The following is a 19,781-nucleotide window of genomic DNA, read 5'->3' as shown; positions in this document are numbered from 1 at the left end:
CGATTCCCGGCTTGGGTCACTGTCTGTGCAGAGTCTGCATGTTCTCCCATGTTCTCTGCGTGGGTTTCCTCCCTGTGCTCCGGTTTCCTCCCACAGTCCAAAGATGTGCATTGTAATTGAAAATACAGAAAAATGTGTAATTTGAAACATGGAAGTATGGCAATATCAGGTCTGAGAGGATACAGGGAAAGATCCCACAAAAGGTTAATAGCAGCTGCAAAGAGCAAGATTATAAAATGCAGATTCCTTCTCACAAGCAGGTTTAGCAAACATACAGGTTTCATGTGGTAAGCTAAAACAATGGCTCACACCTTCATTGAAAGTAACTATCTCAGGAAGCATCTGGAAAAGCATGGATGAGAGTTTCAATTGAATTAAGTGACGAATGTTTAAAACAGGCAGGTCTTTCAAGTTATAACCAAGTTAAATTTTAGCATACAGCTAAAAGCAAAGTTTCACACCTTAATTGAAATAAACTCTCTTACTAAACAGCTGGAAAGGATAGATGACTTGAAAATATAGTTTGACCTGAATAGCACCCACCGAAGCCCGCATCGGAGTCAGGGAGTGAGAATCCCTGTTCACCATTTAGAATATCGACCCTTTTTTGGTATAGGGGGAATTCTAAGAATAGTGGTGAGTTTTAACTTCAGCATGTTAGGTGGATTGGCCATGATCAATTGCCCTTAGTGTCCAAAAAGGTTAGGTGGGGTTACTGGGTTACAGGGATAGGGTGGAGGTGTGGGCTTGGGTGGAGGTGTGGGCTTGGGTAGGGTGCTTTTTCCAAGGGCCAGTGCAGACTTGATGGGTCGAATGACCTCCTTCTGCACTGTAAATTCAATGATTTCTATGATCTGTGTGCCCTGGTACATGAATCATATAAAGAGAGTCTGCAGGTACAGCAAGTGTTGAGGAAGGCAGATGGAATGTTGGCATCTATTATTACGAGGGGAATGGAATATAAAAGTGGGGAGGTTTCACTGCAGCTGTACAGGGCCTTGGGGTGACCACATCTGGAGCAGTGTGCACAGTTTTGGTCGCCTTATTTGAAGAAGGAAAGGGATGTGTTCATAGCCGTTCAGAGAAGGTTGACTGGATCATTCCTGCGACAAAGAGTTTATCCTGTGAAGCAAGGTTGACCATTGGAGTTTATAAGAATGAGAGGTGATCAGATTGAGACATACAAGATCCTGAGGGGAGGGGATAGGGTGAGGGGTAGATGTTTCCCCTTGTGGGGGACAGTTTAACAATAAGAGGTGTCCCTTAAAGATGGAGATGAGGAGAATGTTTTCCTCTCAGAGGATTGTTAAATCTGTGGAACTCTCTTCCCCAGAGAGCAGTGGAGACTGTAGCTCATTGAGTATATTCAACCCCGAGTTACAGATTTTTGATGGGGGGGGGGGGGCAAGGGTTATGTGGGTCAGGCAGGAAAGTGGAGTTGAGACAATAAGTAGATCAGACATGACTTTATTGAATGGTGGAGCAGGGCCGAATGGCCTTCCCCTAATCCGAAGTCTCACGTTGCTACATTTGTACTACTGTTGAGATCCCCTCCACTACCACCTCACTGGCGAGGACCCCTCCCCCACTCCCGCCATTACCTTTCCACCCAGCCCCTTACCTGAAGTAGACAGAGTTGCTCCATGAGTTTTCTGCACGCAGTACAGAAGATGTGGTCTCCATGCTTTTGAACATACTTCTCCAGGTGAGATTTCATCCGTTTGAAGGAGCCGGATCCAGTCTGAAGCTGACAAACTGCAGAGAGCGGGTTTAAAAAAGGTGAAAATCGTTCTTCACCCCCTTCTTCCCCCATCCTGACAGACTATACACCCATCCTCTTCCACACCCCCATCAACTTACCCTCACCCTCCAATATTCAGCACCAAAACATCAAGAAAGCAGCAGATTTGCATCTCTAGCCCCATTTACATCCCCAAAACACCTTTCAGCCAATGGCATGTAGTCAATTTGGGAAACAGCAGCTGAATCAGGCACAGCACAATCCCATCAAAAGCAGCGTGATAATGACCAGATAGTCTGTTTCAGTGATATTGATCGAGGGGTACAGACTTCATCCAAATATGAAGAAAGAGCTGAACCCAGGAGGTGAGCTCAGAGTAACAGTCTTTGACATCGAAGCAGCATTTGACCGACTGTGTCATCAAGGAGCCCTAAGCTAAACGGGGGGAAACTCGCCGCTGGTTGGAGTCATTCCCGGCACAAAGGAAGATGGTTGTGGTGGTCAATCATCTCAACTCCAGGATATCACTGCAGGAGTTCCTCAGGGTAGTGTCCTAGACCCAACCATCTTCAGCTGTTCCATCAATGGCCTCCATTCCATCATAAGGTCAGAACTGGGGATGCTTGAAGATGACTGTACAATGGTCAGCACCATTCACAACACCTCAGATAATGAAGCAGTCCATGTCCAAATGCAGCAAGGCCTGGACAATATCCAGGCTTGGGCTGACAAGTGGCAAATAACATTCGTGCCACACACGTGCCAGGCAATTAATTCCTCACCAAAGAGAAAATGCTGGAAAATCTCAGCCGGTCTGGCAGCATTTGGAGGGAGAGAAGAGCTAATGGTTTTGAGTCCAGATGACCCTTTGTCAAAGCTGGACTGAGATATTCCAGCATTTTCTCTTTGGTTTCAGATTCCGGCATCCACAGTAATTTGCTTCCATCACTTTTATTAACTAATTCCTCACTATGAATATCCTACGAGTTATCAGTGACCAGAAAGTGAACTGGGCCAGCCATTTAAATACTGTGCTAAAAAGGCACGTCAGAGGTTGGATATTCTGCAGCGACTAACATGAGGGACAAGTCAGGAGTGCAGCACTCCCTCAGTACTGACCCTCTGACAGTGCAGCACTCCCTCAGTATTGACCCTCTGACAGTGCAGCACTCCCTCAGTACTGACCCTCTGACAGTGCGGCACTCCCTCAGTACTGACCCTCTGACAGTGCGGCACTCCCTCAGTACTGACCCTCTGACAGTGCAGCACTCCCTCAGTACAGACCCTCTGACAGTGCAGCACTCCCTCAGTACTGACCCTCTGACAGTGCAGCACTCCCTCAGTACTGACCCTCTGACAGTGCAGCACTCCCTCAGTACGGACCCTCTGACAGTGCGGCACTCCCTCAGTACTGACCCTCTGACACTGCAGCACTCCCTCAGTACGGACTCTCTGACAGTGCGGCACTCCCAATATACTGACCCTCTGACACTGCAGCACTCAATATTGACTCTCTGACCCTCAGTACTGACCTTCTGACAGTGCAGCACTCCCTCAGTACTGACCCTCTGACAGTGCAGCACTCCCTCAGTACTGACCCTCTGACAGTGCAGAACTTCCTCAGTACTGCACTCGGACGGTCGGCGTGGATTCTGTGCTCATATCCCAGGATTGGGTTTGGAACCCACAACCCTTTTGGTCAGATTTGACTCCAGACCCGGAGTTGAAGAACCTTTTTTTATCGTGTTGTTTTTGGAGCTGGTGATAAAACAGTTTTGCGGTTTACTCACCCGTGTAAGCAGGAGTCATCTCCTTCTGAACACTGGGTGTCAATATCCTAGAGATATTTCGCTGGCGTGCAGTGATGTCAACCATTAGCATCAGGGTAAAATTCTGCAACTATGAAAGACAAAAAGACCATAAGACACAGGAGCAGAATTAGGCCACTCATCCCATCGAGTCAGCTCAGCCATTCAATCATAGCTGATATGTTTCTCATCCCCATTCTCCTGCCTTCTCCTCGTAACATAGAATTCATAGAATTTACAGTGCAGGAGGCCATTTGGCCCATCGAGTCTGCACCAGCTCTGTGAAAGAGCACCCTACCCAAGCCCACACCTCCACCCTATCCCCATAACCAGTAACCCCACCCAACACTAAGGGCAATTTTGGACACTAAGGGCAATTTAGCATGGCCAGTCCACCTAACCTGCACATCTTTGGACTGTGGGAGGAAACCGGAGCACCCGGAGGAAACCCACGCACACACGGGGAGAACGTGCAGACTCTGCACAGACAGTGACCCAAGCCACCGTGCTGCCCCTGATCCCTTATTAATCAAGAACCTATCTATCTCTGTCTTAAAGACACTCAGTGATTTGGCCTCCACAGCCTTCTGCGGCAAAGAGTTCCACAGATTCACCACCCTCTGGTGAAAGAAATTTCTTCTCATCTCTGTTTTAAGACTGATTGTCCCTTTAATCTGAGATGGTGTCATCTGCTTCTAGTTTTTCCTACAAGTTGAAACATCCTCTCCACGTCCACTCTATCCAGGCCTCGCAGTATCCTGTAATTTCAATAAGACCCCCCTCATCCTTCTAAACTCCAACGAGTACAGACCCAGAGTCCTCAACCTCATACGACAAGCTCTTCATTCCAGGGATCATTCTGGTGAACCTCCTCTGGACATTTTCCAAGGCCAGCACATCCATGCTGACTCAGTCCTATGCTATCATGCACTTTCAAGTACTCCACAATCTCATCTTTAGTAATGAGCTCTAAAATCTTACCAATGACCAAAGTCAGGCTAACCGGCCTATAATTTCTCGTCTTCTGCCTTCCTCCCTTCTTAAACAGTGGTGTTACATTAGCCATTTTCTCGTCCTCTGGGACTCTCCCTGCCTCCAGTGATTCCTGAAAGATCACCATCAATGCCTCCACAATCTCCTCAGCTATCTCTTTCAGAACCCTAGGGTGTAGTCCATCCGATCCAGGTGATAATTTTTTTTTTTAAATCATATACGGGATCTGGGCGTTGCTGGTTAGGCCAGCATTTATTGCCCACCCCCTAGTTGCCCTTCAGAAGGTGGTGATGAGTTGCCATCTTGAACCACTGCAGTCTTTGAGGGGTAGGTACACCCACTGTGCCGTTAGGTAGGGAGTTCCAGGATGTTGCCCCAGTGTCACAGCTGTGGTAGGCTAGGGATGCAGCAAGTTCTGGAGCACAAGTCTTCAGTACTATTGCTGGGATATTGTCAGGGCCCATAGCCTTTGCAGTATCCAGCGCCTTCAACCGTTTCTTGATATCACATGGAGTGAGTTGTATTGGCTGAAGACTGACATCTGTGATGCTGGAACTCCGGAGGAGACCGAGATGGATCATCCACTCAGCATTTCTGGCTGAAGATTGTTGCAAATGCCTCAGCCTTATCTTTTGCACATGTGTGCTGGGCTCCTCCATCAGTGAGGATGGGGATATTTGTGGAGCTTCCTCCTCCAGAGAATTGTTTAATTGTTCACCACCATTCACAGCTGGACGTTGCAGGACTACAGAGCTTAGACTTGATGCGTTTATTATGGAATCACGTAGCTGTCTATTACTTGCTGCTTATGCTGTTTGCCACACTGGTAGTCCTGTGTTGTAGCTTCAGCAGGTATGCCTGTGCTGCTCGTGGCATGTTCTCCTGCACTCGTCATTGAACCAGGGTTGTTCTCCTGGCTTGGTGGTAATGGTAGATTTATCCACCTTCATACCTTTCAGTTCCCCCAGAACCTTCTCCTTAGTAATCGTCACTGCACTCACCTCTCCCCCCTGATTCTCCTGAAGTTCTGTTATGCCATTGGTGTCTTCCACTGTGAAAACTGATGCAAAAGCAACTATACATTTCCTCTGCCATTTCTTTGTTTCCTATTATTACTTCTCCAGCCACATTTTCCAGTGGTCCAATATCCATTCTTGCCCCTCTCAACTTTTTATATGTCGATAAAAACCTCTTCCTATCTTCTTTTATATTACTAGCTAGTTTGCATTCATACTTGAAAATGCTGGAAAATCTGTCGGGAGAGAAAAGAGCTAACGTTTCGAGTCCGATGACTCTTTGTCATACTTTTTCTTCTCCCCCCTTATTGCTTTTTTAGTTGTCCTCTGCTCGCTTTTAAAGGCTTCCACTAATCCTCACCACTTTGCTTACTTTTTCCTTTGCTTTTATGCTGTTCTTGACTTCCCTCGTCAGCCATGGATGCCTTGTCCTCCCCTTAGCATGTTTCCTCCTCCTTGGGATGAATTTCTGTTGTGCCTCCCTAATAACTTCCAAAAACTCCTGCCATTGCTGTTCCACTGTCTTCCCTGCTAGGCTCCTTCTCCAATCAACTCTGGCCAGCTCCACCCGCATGTCTTTGTAGTTACCCTTATTTAACTGTAATATCGTTACATCTGATTGCAGCCTCTCCCTCTCAAACTGCAGGGTAAATTCTATCATATTGTGGTCACTGCTCCCCAAGGGTCCCTTCACCCTAAGTTTCCTCATCAAGTCTGCCTCATTGCATATCACCAAATCCAGAATTGCTTGCTGAGAGAGAGCCAGAGAGAGGGAGTGTTAGAGTTAGAGAAAGGCGAGGGAGAGACTGGGCGGGGAGATAGCACGCGGGCGGGGAGACACAGTTTTTCCCTCTCTACTCTGTCCTGACCCCTCATGATTTTGAACATCTCTCTCAAATCTCCTCTCGACCTTCTCATCTCTAAGTCCCAATTTCTCCAACCTCTCTTTAAAACTGAGGTCCATCATCCCTGGGACCATTCTCGGGAAGCTTTTCAGGAATCTTTGGTAACCCAGTCTACACAGGTCCCAATCCCCCAGAACCAGTCTTAAGAAACTAAAGCCCTCCCATCGTGCACCATCTTTCCAGGAACCATAGAATTCCTACAGTGCAGAAGGCTATTCGGCCAATCTCACCTGCACCGACCCCCTGAAAGAGCACCGCACTTAAGCCCATTACCCCACCCATCCCCGTAACCCTGCCCTATCCCCACAACTAAGGGGCAATTTAGAATGGCCAATCCAGCCAACTTGCACATCTGGTGACTGTGGGAGGAAACCCACGCAGACACAGGGAGAACGTGTAAACTCCACACGGACAGTCCCCCAAGGTAAGAATTTAACCTGGGTCCCTGATGCTGTGAGGCAGCACTGTGCCGGCGTGCCGTCCATTCATTGGGGTTACACATTCATCGGCTTCCTGCTTCCAGATTCCCTCGCACTTGGTACTGGGAGTGATGTGGAAATTACTACTTTTGACGTCCTGTTTGATAACCTCCTAATAAATTCTGAACCCAAGGAGCACCTTGAGGAAGACGTCGCCAACCAGCGGCCCTACCCCTGGGCAAACCGCCATCACCTCTGCGAGAGGACGAGGGCCAAAGCTATCCAGTGACGGGACAAACATTTCCGACCAGGAGGCAACCACCGGACGGGGAATTTAAAAGCAATCCCAAGGGGCTGATTGTTTAGGACGGAGATGAGAAGTTGAGATGTTAGGTAGAAATGCACCTCCTAGTGGTGTACAAACATTCAAGTGGGAAATTTGGCTTCAATATTAGTAGTTTTGATTTAAGTAGTGGTTTGCAGGAAGACATCTGTTCATGAAAGCAGCGTAGAGTCACAGAGATCTGTAGCACAGGAAAGGCCGGTCAGCCCATCGTGTCCGCGCCTGTCAAAAGCAACATATTTCTAGTTATTGAAAGGAGAAAAACTGGAACTGGCTGAATGTGGATGGGTCAGAAATTGTCTCGTGATTGACTTTGAAGTCTGCATTGGCAGGAGCAGAAACAAAGAAAGTGATTTTCCTAAGAGGATACTCCCATTTCCCTTTTTGTTCAGCTTTCACTGTTTCTTGCTGTCTTGCTCCCAAAAACAGTGGGGAAGGGGTGGAGATCTTTGATCCTCCCTACGCGGCTCAGATCGGAGCACCCTCGCCATCCATCAAGCACTAACTAGTTCCAACGAACTTCTATCATAGTTATACTGGAATACGGACAAATCACAGCAGGGCCACTGGAGCAGTGGAATACAGGAACATTGGCCTACTCCATTGTGTCTACTCCGCCATTCAATATAATCACGACTGATCACCCACACTTCAATGTCTTTTTCCCCAGACTATCCCCATGTAGAATCATAGATTCACTAAATTGGAGGAGTCCATTTGGCCCATCGAGTCTGCACCGACGCTCTGAAAGGGCACTTTACCTAAGCCCACTCCCCCGCCCTATTCCTGTAACTCAGTAACCACCTAACCGTTGGACACTAAGGGTCAATTTAGCATGGCTAATCCACCTAACATATTTGGACTGTGGGTGGAAAGCGGAGCACCCGGAGGAAACCCACACAGACACTGGGGGAAAGTGCAAACTCCACACAGTCACCTAAGGTTGGAATTGAACCCAGATCCCTGGAGCTGTGGGCAGCTGTGCTAACCACTGTGCCATCACTGGGATTTCAAAATCTGTCAATTTCTATGGCAAGTATATCCTTCCTCAGATAAGGAGAACAACACTGTACCCAATACTCTGCTTTTTAACCAAGGGTGTCTACAATTGAAGCAAGACTTTACTCCTCTCCTCAAATAAAGGTCAACACGGTGGGCGATGGTGGTGTAGTGATAAAGTCACTACCAATCCAGCGGCCTAGGTTTATACTTTCGGGTCATGGGTTCAAATGTCATCACAAGTTTGGTGCAATTTAAATTCAATTAAGAAATCTGGAATATAAAGCTTTTTTCAGTATTCGTGACCATGAAATGATTAACCATTGTTGTAAAAACCCAACTGGTTCACTAATGTCCTTTAGGGAAGGAAATCTGCTGTCTTTACCTGGTCTGGCCTACATGTGACTCTCGACCCACAGCAATGTGGTTCTCTCTCAAAGGGGAATTCAGGACGGGTAACATACTGATGTTGCCTTCATGTTTTAGAGGGGGTGGGGAAATTTACATTTTCTAAACTTAAAAAAATATAAATTACCCATTCACTTTTTTTCCCAATTAAGGGGCAATTTAGCGTGGCCAATCCACCTATCCTGCACATTTTTGGGTTGTGGGGGTGAGGCCCACGCAGACATGGGGAAAATTTGCAAACTCCACAAAGGCAGTGACCCGGGGCCGGGATTGATCCCGGGACCTCGGCGCCGTGAGGCAGCAGTGCTAACCACTGTGCCGCCCCCAACTTTTTTTAAAATTTAGAGTAACCAATTCTCTTTTTCCAATTAAGGGGCAATTTAGCATGGCCAATCCACTTACTCTGCACATCTCTGGGGGTGGGAGTGAGACCCATGCAGACACCCAGGGCCAGGATCAAACCCGAGTCCTCGGCATAGTGAGGCACCAACGCTAACCACTGCGCCACCCTGCCTTGTCTTCCTAACTGGCTGTTGTACCATGTTATCTTTCAGTGACTCATGAACAAGGATACTCAGGTCCACTGCCAACTATTTAGAAATACTCTGCACCCCTCTGTTCCTCCTTCAAAACTGGATAACCTCACATTTATCCACTTTGTATTCCATCCACCATGCTCCTGTCCAGTCAATAGCCTTTCAAATCCCCTCAAAGCCTCTTTGCATCCTCCTCACAACTCGTACTTCCACCCAGTTTTGTGTCATCGCAAATTTGGAATTATTACATCTTGTCCCCATCCCCCAAATGTGAATAGCTGGGGACACACACTGGCACGTGTAGTATCCCACTAGTTACAGCCTGTCAATCGGAGTGATCCATTTATCTCTACTCCCTGTTTTCTGCCCGTTAACCAATCCTCGATCTATGCCAGTTTATTACCCCCAATCCCATAAACTCAATATTGTTCATTAGCCCCCTGTGTGGGACTTTATCAAAAGTTTCCTGAAAATCCAAATACACCACATTCACTCGCTCTCCATTGTCTATTCTGATATTAACTTATAATAATAATAACCTTTATGGTCACAAGTAGGCTTACATCAACACTGCAATGAAGTTACTGTGAAAAGCCCCTAGTCGTCACATTCCGGCGCCTGTTCGGGACCACAGAGGGAGAATTCAGAATGTCCAAATTACCTCACAGCACGTCTTTCGAAACTGGAGCACCCGGAGGAAACCCACGGAGACACGGGAAGAATGTGCAAACTCCGCACAGACAGTGACCCAAGCCAGGAATCGAACCTGGGACCCTGGCACTGCGAAGCAACATTGCTATCCACTGTGCTACCGGGTTGCCCAACTTCCTCAAAGAACTCCAAAAGATTTGTCAAATGTGATTTCCCTTTCATAAATCCATGTTGACTCTGCCTAATCAGATCAGATCAATGATCAGGTCAGTATCCAGTTATCACATCCATTACAATAGATTCTGGTATATTCCCTACTACTGATGTCAGGCGAACATGTCTGTAGTTGCCAGTTTTCTCCCTCACTCCCTTCTCGAACAGCGAAGCTACATTTGTCACCTTGCAGGAACCTTTTCAGATTCGACTGAATTTTGGAAGGTAACCACCAACGCATCCACTCTCTCTACAGCCACCTTCTTTAACACTTTGGGATGTACATCATCAGGTCCAGGGGCTTTATCAACTTTCAGTCCCATTAATTTCTCTAGTGCTACATTTATTTACAAATACAAATTTATTTTGGTTCCTCATGTCCCTTGGATCTCATTCTGGGAGATTTCCTGAACCTTCCTCTCTGAATACAGACACACAATATGTGGTAGTTTCTCTGCCGTTTTCATATTCCCCGTTGTGTGTTCTCCTGTCTCTGACTGTAGCGGGCCCACATTTGTCTTTGCTAATCTTTGCCTTTTTACATCCCGATAAACAGTCTGCGTTTATGTTTCCTGCCAGTTTACATTCAGATTGTATCCTCATCAGTTTTGTGGTGCACCTTGGCTGAATTCTAAAATGCTGCCAATCCTCAGGGTTACTACTAGGGTGGGACTATGGGGTGACGGACGGGTGGCTGGGGGCTATGGGGTGCAGATGGGTGGGTGGGGCTATGGGGTGACGGCAAGGTGGGGGGCGGGGGCATCAGGGGGAGGTAATGGATGGGTGGTGCTTCATCGGGGGTGACAGATGGTTTGGGGGGGGGGGAAGGTCAGGGATGACAGATATTTAGGGGGGGTAAGGAGCAGGGGGGGTAAGGAGCAGGGGGGGTAAGGAGCAGGGGGGGTAAGGAGCAGGGGGTGACAGATAGATTTGGGTTGGGCACAGCTACTCTGCCTCCACTGACCTTGGCTTCCACAGCCGAAAGCTGCTGCCGCAGGATGTAATCCACGGGCTGCGGGTCGCCTTTGATCCGTTGTAGTTGCCACTTCAGGTCACTAAAGAAATGCCGAAGGTTCTCCAGGACGTCCACCTTGAACGTTTGCAAATGCTGGAACACGGACTTGCTGCAGAGAGGAGAGTCACTGAACACCCAGAAACCCAGGGCCAGCAATCAGTTAGACAGGGCAAACAGAGCAACCCCCACCTCCCCAGCCATCCCCCAACATTCCCCCCCACCACCCACACCCCCCCCAGCCCTTCCCCAACTTCACTCACCACCACCCCCTCCCCAACATTACCTCACCACCTCCACCCAAACCCCCTCCAGCCTTTCACCAACATTCCCTCACCACCACCCCACCACCCCCTTCCCAACATTCCCTCCCCACCCCCCCAGCCCTTCCCCCACCACCACCCCCCCCAGTCTTTCCCCAACATTCCCCCACCAGCAGCAACCCAACTCCCCAACATTCCCCCACCCCAACCAACCCTTCCCCCAGCCCTTCCCCAACATGTCCTTACCATCCACCCACCTCCACCCCTCCCCAACATTCCCCCACCACCAACCCCCCACTAACCCCTCCCCAACATTCCCTCACCACCCACCCCCCCTCCACCACCTCCCCAACATTCCCCTACCACAACCCACCCCTCCCCCAACATTCCATCACCACCCACCCCCCCCACCACCCTAACCCCAACATTCCCCTACCACAACCCACCCCTCCCCCAACATTCCATCACCACCCACCCCCCCCCCCACCACCCTAACCCCAACATTCCCCTACCACAACCCACCCCTCCCCCAACATTCCATCACCACCCACCCCCTCCACCAACCCCCCACCACAACCAACCCCTCCCTAACATTCCCCCACCTACCACCCACCCCTCCCCAGCCCCTCCCCAACATTCCCCCACCACCAACCCCCTCCCCAACATTCCCTCCCCACCCCACCCCCAGCCCTTCCCCCACCACCACCCCCCCCAGTCTTTCCCCAACATTCCCCCACCAGCAGCAACCCCACTCCCCAACATTCCCCCACCCCAACCAACCCTTCCCCAACATGTCCTTACCAACCAACCCCCTCCACAACATTTCCCCACCACCAACCCCCCACTAACCCCTCCCCAACATTCCCTCACCACCCATCCCCCTCCACCACCTCCCCAACATTCCCCCACCACAACACACCCCTCCCCAACATTCCATCACCACCCACCGCCCTCCACCACCTCCCCAAAATTCCCCTCCCCTCCCCCAGCCCCTCCCCAACATTCCCCCACCACCAACCCCCCACCACAACCTTCCCCCACCACAACCAACCCCTCCACCAGCCCCTCCCTAACATTCCCCCACCTACCACCCACCCCCCTCCACCACCTCCCCAACATTCCCCCACCCAATCCACCCCTCCCCAACATTCCCCTACCACAACTCACCCCTCCCCAGCCCCTCCCCAACATTCCCCCACCCCTCCCCCAACATTCCCTCACCACCCACCCCCCTCCACCCCCTCCCCAACATTCCCCTACCACAACTCACCCCTCCCCAACATTCCCCTACCACAACTCACCCCTCCCCCAGCCCTCCCCAACATTCCCCCACCACCAACCCCCCACCACTCCCTCCACAACATTCCCCCACCACAACCAACCCCTCCCCCAACATTCCCCCACCACAACCCATCCCTCCCCAGCCCTTCCTCAACATTCCCCCACCACCAACCCTCCCACCACCCTAACCCCAACATTCCCCCCTCCAGCCCTTCCCCAACATACCCCCCCACCACCACCCCTACCACAACCCACCCCTCCCCAGCCCTTCCCCAGCATTCCCCCACCACCAACCCTAACCCCAACATTCCCCCCTCCAGCCCTTCCCCAACATACCCCCCACCACCACCACCCCCACCACAACCAACCCCTCCTCCAGCCCTTCCCCAACATTCCCCCACCACCAACCCTCCCACCACCCTAACCCCCACATTCCCCCCTCCAGCCCTTCCCCAACATACCCCCCACCACCAACCCCCCCAACATTACCCCCTCCAGCCCTTCCCCAACATACCCACCACCACTCCCTCCACAACATTCCCCCACCACAACCAACCCCTCCCCCAGCCGTTCCCCAACATTCCCTCCCCAACCTACCCCTCCCCCAGCCTTCCGCCACCACCAACCCCCCCCTAACATTCCCCCACCACACTCAACCCCTCCCCCAGCCCTTCCCCAACATTCCCTCACCACCCAACCCCCCCACCACCCCTCCCCAACATTCCCCCCTCCAGCCCTTCCCCAACATACCCCCCACCACCACCACCCCTTCCCCAACATTCCCCCCCACCACTACCCCCCCCCCCCCCCCCCCACCTCCCATTGAGTAAGTCACTTCTCTTCATCTCAATACTAAATGATCGCCCCTTTGTCCTGAGTCTGTGCTGCATGTTCTAGATTCCTCGACCAGGAGAGCTGCCCTGTCAAAAGCCTTCAAAATCTGGCAGGTTTCAATGAGATAATCGCTCATTCTTCTAACCACCAGACAATAAATCCCAATTTGCGCAGCCTCTCATTGGACAACCCTGTCATCCCAGGGACCACCCTGCTAAAAACCTTCATTGAGGACCCTCCAAGGCACAAGTATATCTTTCCCTAGCTAAGGAGACCAAAACTATATGCTGTACTCCAGGTGTGGTCTCACTCATGCTCATACTGCAAAGGCAGTAATAACTCCTGAAAAATGTTCAGTTCAAGGGTTGGACAACAAATGCTGGCTTTGCGAGGACTTCCTGTGTGCATCATGCAGCTCCTGCCTAAGGTTGCAGAAAAGAGCTCTTTTTTGGGCAGCACGGGTTGGAATTTTGATGAAAAGGCGTGGGTGAAGGTTCAAGGAGTATTTTCCCCCAGGAATAGGATGTTTCTTGGTTATCAGACCCTCAGAAACAGTGCAAGATTTGTCTGAACAGCAGCAAACGAAAGCCTCTGCAAGCATGCAAGCGGGGGAAGGGCCAGCTTATAGGTCTCAAGCTGACCTGAGGGCCTTTATGAAAGCTGAATTCTAGCAGCAGAGGGAAGAACTGTGAAGAGATCTCACCAAGGCCATTGAAGAAGCGGAGACGGACTTCCGGTAGCGGTGATGCGGAGCTACGCCGCACGTTCAGTGGCTCCCACTATTTTCGGACTTGGGGGCTCTTTTAAGGGCTCGTAGTGGTGCTGTTTGGACTTTTCCCCGTGTGGGAACACTCCTTCTCAGATTCTCCACCGGTGGATGGCCTGGACTAGGAGTGGAGCGGTCAGAAAATCGGCTTTGTAGGTGCGGCTCTAAGCCGCACCGCAGCTCCCGCTACTTAAGGACTTTTGGGCCGATTTGAGGGCCTCAAACGGCGCTGTCTCGACGAATCCCGGTGGGGGAAGGTGTCTAGAGGAGCATTCCCCATAATTTATGGTGCTCACCCGGAGTGGGGCAAAGGAAAAAGCTGCAGCAGCTCCCCAAGAAAAGCGGGGGAAGAAGGACAAAATGGCGGCCGGCGGAACACCCGAGGACTGGTGGAAGTGGGCGCAGGAGCAGCAGGCCTCTCTTCTGCGCTGTTTTGCGGAGCTGAAGGCTGAGTTGCTGGACTCCCTGAATGCGACTAACAAATGCTGGCTTTGCTAGAGACGCCCACATCATGCGAAGGAATGTACAGGGACACCCAGGTCCCTGCGAATATCTACATTTCCCTCTCTCCTTATTTATTCACTTTTCTGTTTTTCTTTGTCACGTCATAAATTCACTCCCCCAATCAGCCCTCTTCCCCTTCACAGACGGTAAAAGTTGATTTACCTGAACACCTCACTCCAGATCACCATTACGGGGGTGAACATTGGGTGTGTCAGCTCCTCGTTGAAGTCAATGGTTCCACATGAGGGAGAGGTGAAGGTCCCGTTGCGGCCACAGGTAGCTTTATAGGTTGAATACAGATATCCACGGGGGGGCTGCCCATTGGAGAGGGGAGAGAAACAACAGAAAGTCACTTCTAGTGAACAGAGAAGTGCCACACGGCAGGCTTGAAGTTTTTCCTTTGAGTATTTATCCAATTTCCTTTTCATGATACACATGATTGAAAAAGGAAATATTCTGTCAAAGCTTTTCATCTTGCAGTCATCAGAACAAAATCACAAGAATACCAAATCTTAAATTCATATTGTATGTGCGGTACTGCACCTTTATCAATAAAAGCTGGAGGGACAACTGACTGACTCCTGATGCATTCCCCATGGAAACACTGGATACAGGGCTATGGGAAGAGAGCAGGGCAGTGGGATTAGTTTGGGATTGAGACAGGGCTATGGGGAGAGAGCAGGGCAGTGGGATTAGTTTGGGGATTGATACAGGGCTATGGGGAGAGAGCGGGGCAGTGGGATTAGTTTGGGATTGATACAGGGCTATGGGAAGAGAGCAGGGCAGTGGGATTAGTTTGGGATTGAGACAGGGCTATGGGGAGAGAGCAGGGCAGTGGGATTAGTTTGGGGATTGATACAGGGCTATGGGGAGAGAGCGGGGCAGTGGGATTAGTTTGGGATTGATACAGGGCTATGGGGAGAGGGCGAGGCAGTGGGATTAGTTTGGGATTGATACAGGGCTATGGGAAGAGAGCGGTGCAGTGGGATTAGTTTGGGATTGATACAGGGCTATGGGTAGAGAGTGGGGCAGTGGGATTAGTTTGGGATTGATACAGGGCTATGGAGAGAGAGTGGGGCAGTTGGATTAGTTTGGGATTGATACAGGGCTATGGGGAGAGAGCGGGGCAGTGGGATTAGTTTGGGGATTGATGCAGGGCTATGGGGAGAGAGCGGGGCAGTGGGATTAGTTTGGGATTGATACAGGGCTATGGGAAGAGAGCGGGGCAGTGGGATTAGTTTGGGATTGATACAGGGCTATGGGTAGAGAGTGGGGCAGTGGGATTAGTTTGGGATTGATACAGGGCTATGGGAAGAGAGCGGTGCAGTGGGATTAGTTTGGGATTGATACAGGGCTATGGGTAGAGAGTGGGGCAGTGGGATTAGTTTGGGATTGATACAGGGCTATGGGGAGAGAGCGGGGCAGTGGGATTGGTTTGAGATTGATACAGGGCTATGGGGAGAGTGCGGGGCAGTGGGATTAGTTTGGGGATTGATACAGGGCTATGGGGAGAGTGCGGGGCAGTGGGATTAGTTTGGGGATTGATACAGGGCTATGGGGAGAGAGCGGGGCAGTGGGATTAGTTTGGGATTGATGCAGGGCTATGGGGAGAGAGCGGGGCAGTGGGATTAGTTTGGGATTCATACAGAGCTATGGGAAGAGAGCGGGGCTGTGGGATTAATTTGTGATTGATGCAGGGCTATGGGGAGAGAGCGGGGCTGTGGGATCAATTTGTGATTGATGCAGGACTATGAGGAGAGAGTGGGGCAGTGGGATTAGTTTGGGGATTGATACAGGGCTATGGGGAGAGCGTGGGGCAGTGGGATTAGTTTGATATTGATTAAGGGCTATGGGGGGAGAGAGGGGAAATGGAATCAGTTTGGGGATTGATGCAGGGCTATGGGGAGAGAGCGGGGCAGTGGGATCAATTTGGGGAATGATACAGGGCTATGGGGAGAGCGTGGGGCAGTGGGATTAGTTTGATATTGATTAAGGGCTATGGGGGGAGAGCGGGGAAATGGAATCAGTTTGGGGATTGATGCAGGGCTATGGGGAGAGAGCGGGGCAGTGGGATTAGTTTGTGATTGATTCAGGGCTATGGGGAGAGAGCGGGGCAATGGAATTAGTTTGGGATTGATACAGGGCTATGGGGAGAGAGCGGGGAAGTGGGATTAGTTTTGGATTGATACAGGGCTATGGGGAGAGAGCAGGGCAGTGGGATTAGTTTGGGATTGATACAGGGCTATGGGGAGAGAGCAGGGCAGTGGGATTAGTTTGGGATTGATACAGGGCTATTGGGAGAGTGCGGGGCAGTGGGATTAGTTTGGGGATTGATACAGGGCTATGGGGAGAGAGCGGGGCAGTGGGATTAATTTGGGATTAATACAGGGCTATGGGGAGATAGCGGGGCAGTGGGATTAGTTTGGGATTCATACAGAGCTATGGGAAGAGAGCGGGGCTGTGGGATCAATTTGCGACTGATGCAGGGCTATGTGGAGAGAGTGGGGCAGTGGGATTAGTTTGGGGATTGATACAGGGCTATGGGGAGAGCGTGGGGCAATGGGATTAGTTTGATATTGATTAAGGGCTATGGGGGGAGAGCGGGGAAATGGAATCAGTTTGGGGATTAATGCAGGGATATGGGGAGAGAGCGGGGCAATGGGATTAGCTTGTGATTGATACAGGGCCATGAGGAGAGAGCAGGGAAATGCGATTAATTTGGGGATTGATGCAGGGCTACGGGGAGAGAGCAGGGCAGTGGGATTAGTTTGTGATTGATACAGGGCTATGGGGAGAGAGCGGGACAGTGGAATTAGTTTGGGATTGATACAGGGCTATGGGGAGAGAGCGGGGAAGTGGGATTAGTTTTGGACTGATACAGGGCTCTGGGGAGAGAGCAGGGCAGTGGGATTAGTTTGAGATTGATACAGGGCTATGGGGAGAGAGTGGGGCAGTGGGATTAGTTTGGGATCGTTACCGGGCTACGGGGAGAGAGCGAGGCAGTGGGATTAGTAAGGGATTGTTACATGGCTATGGGGAGAGAGTGGGGCAGTGGGATTAGTTTGGGATTGATACAGAGCTATGGGGAGAGAGTGGGGCAGTGGGATTAGTTTGGGATTGATACAGGGCTATGGGGAGAGAGTGGGGCAGTGGGATTAGTTTGGGATTGATACAGAGCTATGGGGAGAGAGTGGGGCAGTGGGATTAGTTTGGGATTGATACAGGGCTATGGGGAGAGAGTGGGGCAGTGGGATTAGTTTGGGATTGATACAGAGCTATGGGGAGAGAGTAGGGCAGTGGGATTAGTTTGGGATTGTTACCGGGCTACGGGGAGAGAGCGGGGCAGTGGGATTAGTTAGAGATTGATACAGGGCTATGGGGAGAGAGTAGGGCAGTGGGATTAGTAAGGGATTGTTACATGGCTATGGGGAGAGAGTGGGGCAGTGGGATTAGTTAGAGATTGATACAGAGTTATACAAGCTTTGATCCCTTACCTGCGATCCCCATCTCAGCACACTGCTCTTGGAACTCTTCACAGCCAATCTCATGCCATTGTTCAGCTGTGTCTCGATGAGGGAAAAGGAAGATCCAATTTTCCGATTACAATCCTCGGCTGTTTGGTGGAAAAGTCCTTCCACACGGGACAGACAGGTCTGCACTGTCACTCGGACCTGTGCCTGATAAGAGGCATCCTGAGGAGAGAAAGCAGATTATCTGTACTGTTTAGCACTGCCCAGAGGTACCCGGTTGGGAGTGGGCTGTGCTCCCATTGGAGCCAGGCACTCCAGTGATTAGGAATTAGCAGGTATGGCCCTGGGCTCAGTTTATGGGAAATGGACATCACAATGCACCAGCAGAGAGTAGAGTCAAACGCACAATCATGCCCTGCACCTCGGCCCCCCTCCAACCAACACCGCAGAGGGAAAAGAAAGGAAGACTGTTCACCCCACTCCCTGGTGCATTGTCGCCCCCCTCCCCACAACATTCCTCCACCCCCGACCCTGCTAACGTTAGTCCCCCGTCATTCACCTGGGCTCTGCGGTTGGTCAGGTATGCAACCACATGACTGATCAAGGTGGCGACCTTGCGGATGACCATCTCTGTGGCGAGCGCCCGGCGTGCCAGGGTGATCTGATGGACGAAACGCTGAACCGCAGGGATTTCTGTGTGAAATCGAAAAAATAAACACAGAATCAATCTCTCCTGTGATCGAGATTCAGCAATTACCTCCCCAGCCCAGATTCCTGCTCCCGGGAGCCAAGGCAGGGTCTTCCATCAACTATTCAGATGTAGAAGGCATCACATTTTCAAGCCTTCCAAATGAAATTCTCCACCTACATAACCCGTCACCCAGTAGTGGAGTGCTTTCACAGGCAGCAAGCGTGGCCAATGTCCCAAGTCCCAAAAGACGTGCTTATTAGGGTGAACTGGACATTCTGAATTCTCCGTTGACCTGAACAGGCACCGGAATGTGGCGACTAGGGGATTTTCACAGTAACTTCATTGCAGTGTTAATGTAAGCCTACTTATGTGGAGACATTTAATTATGAACATCTGAATTAGGATCAGGAAGAGGCCATTTAGCCCCCTTGAGTCTGCTTCACCATTCAATATAAGATCATGGCTGGTCTGATTGTATCCTCAACCCCACATTCCTGCCCACCGCCAATAACCTTTTACCCCCTTGTTAATCCGGAATCTATCCAGCTCTGCCTGAAAAAATAATAGAATTCCAACAATGTACAAGGAGGCTATTCGAGTCTGCACCGATCCTATGAAAGGGAACCCTACCCAGACCCACTCTACCCCCATAACGAATAACCCCACCTAACCTGCATATCCTTGGACAGTAAGGGGCAATTTAACATGGCCAATCCACCTAACCTGCACATCTTTGGACTGTGGGAGGAAACCGGAGCACCCGGAGGAAACCCATGCAGACATTGGGAGAACGTGCAGACTCCGCACAGATAGTCACCCGAGGCCAGAATTGAACCCAGGTCTCTGGAGCTGTGAGGCAGCAGTGCTAACCACTGCGCCAGTGTGCCGTCCTCCTCCCCGTGAACGTCACGAGGTCGCCAGCATCATA

The 19,781-nt window shown here is 50.7% G+C and overlaps 1 protein-coding gene across 1 annotated transcript in view; it reads right to left on the bottom strand.

Annotated features, from left to right (window-relative positions):
* Positions 1–19,781, bottom strand: part of LOC119965715 — a 143,981-nt gene that overhangs the window by 44,222 nt on the left and 79,978 nt on the right. Inside the window, exons 15-20 of the mRNA XM_038796476.1 lie at positions 18,722–18,855; positions 18,187–18,384; positions 14,855–15,006; positions 10,997–11,174; positions 3,532–3,640; positions 1,622–1,755 (exon numbers count right to left, since the gene is read on the bottom strand). Of these exons, the coding sequence (XP_038652404.1) occupies positions 1,622–1,755; positions 3,532–3,640; positions 10,997–11,174; positions 14,855–15,006; positions 18,187–18,384; positions 18,722–18,855 (905 nt within the window). The remainder of the gene's footprint in view (positions 1–1,621; positions 1,756–3,531; positions 3,641–10,996; positions 11,175–14,854; positions 15,007–18,186; positions 18,385–18,721; positions 18,856–19,781) is intronic.

This window comes from Scyliorhinus canicula, chromosome 5 (genome assembly GCF_902713615.1).
Source record: "Scyliorhinus canicula chromosome 5, sScyCan1.1, whole genome shotgun sequence".
In the NCBI taxonomy this organism is placed as follows: Eukaryota; Metazoa; Chordata; class Chondrichthyes; order Carcharhiniformes; family Scyliorhinidae; genus Scyliorhinus; species Scyliorhinus canicula.
Note: the sequence above shows the minus strand (reverse complement) of the source record. Positions and strands in the feature narration are given on the sequence as shown.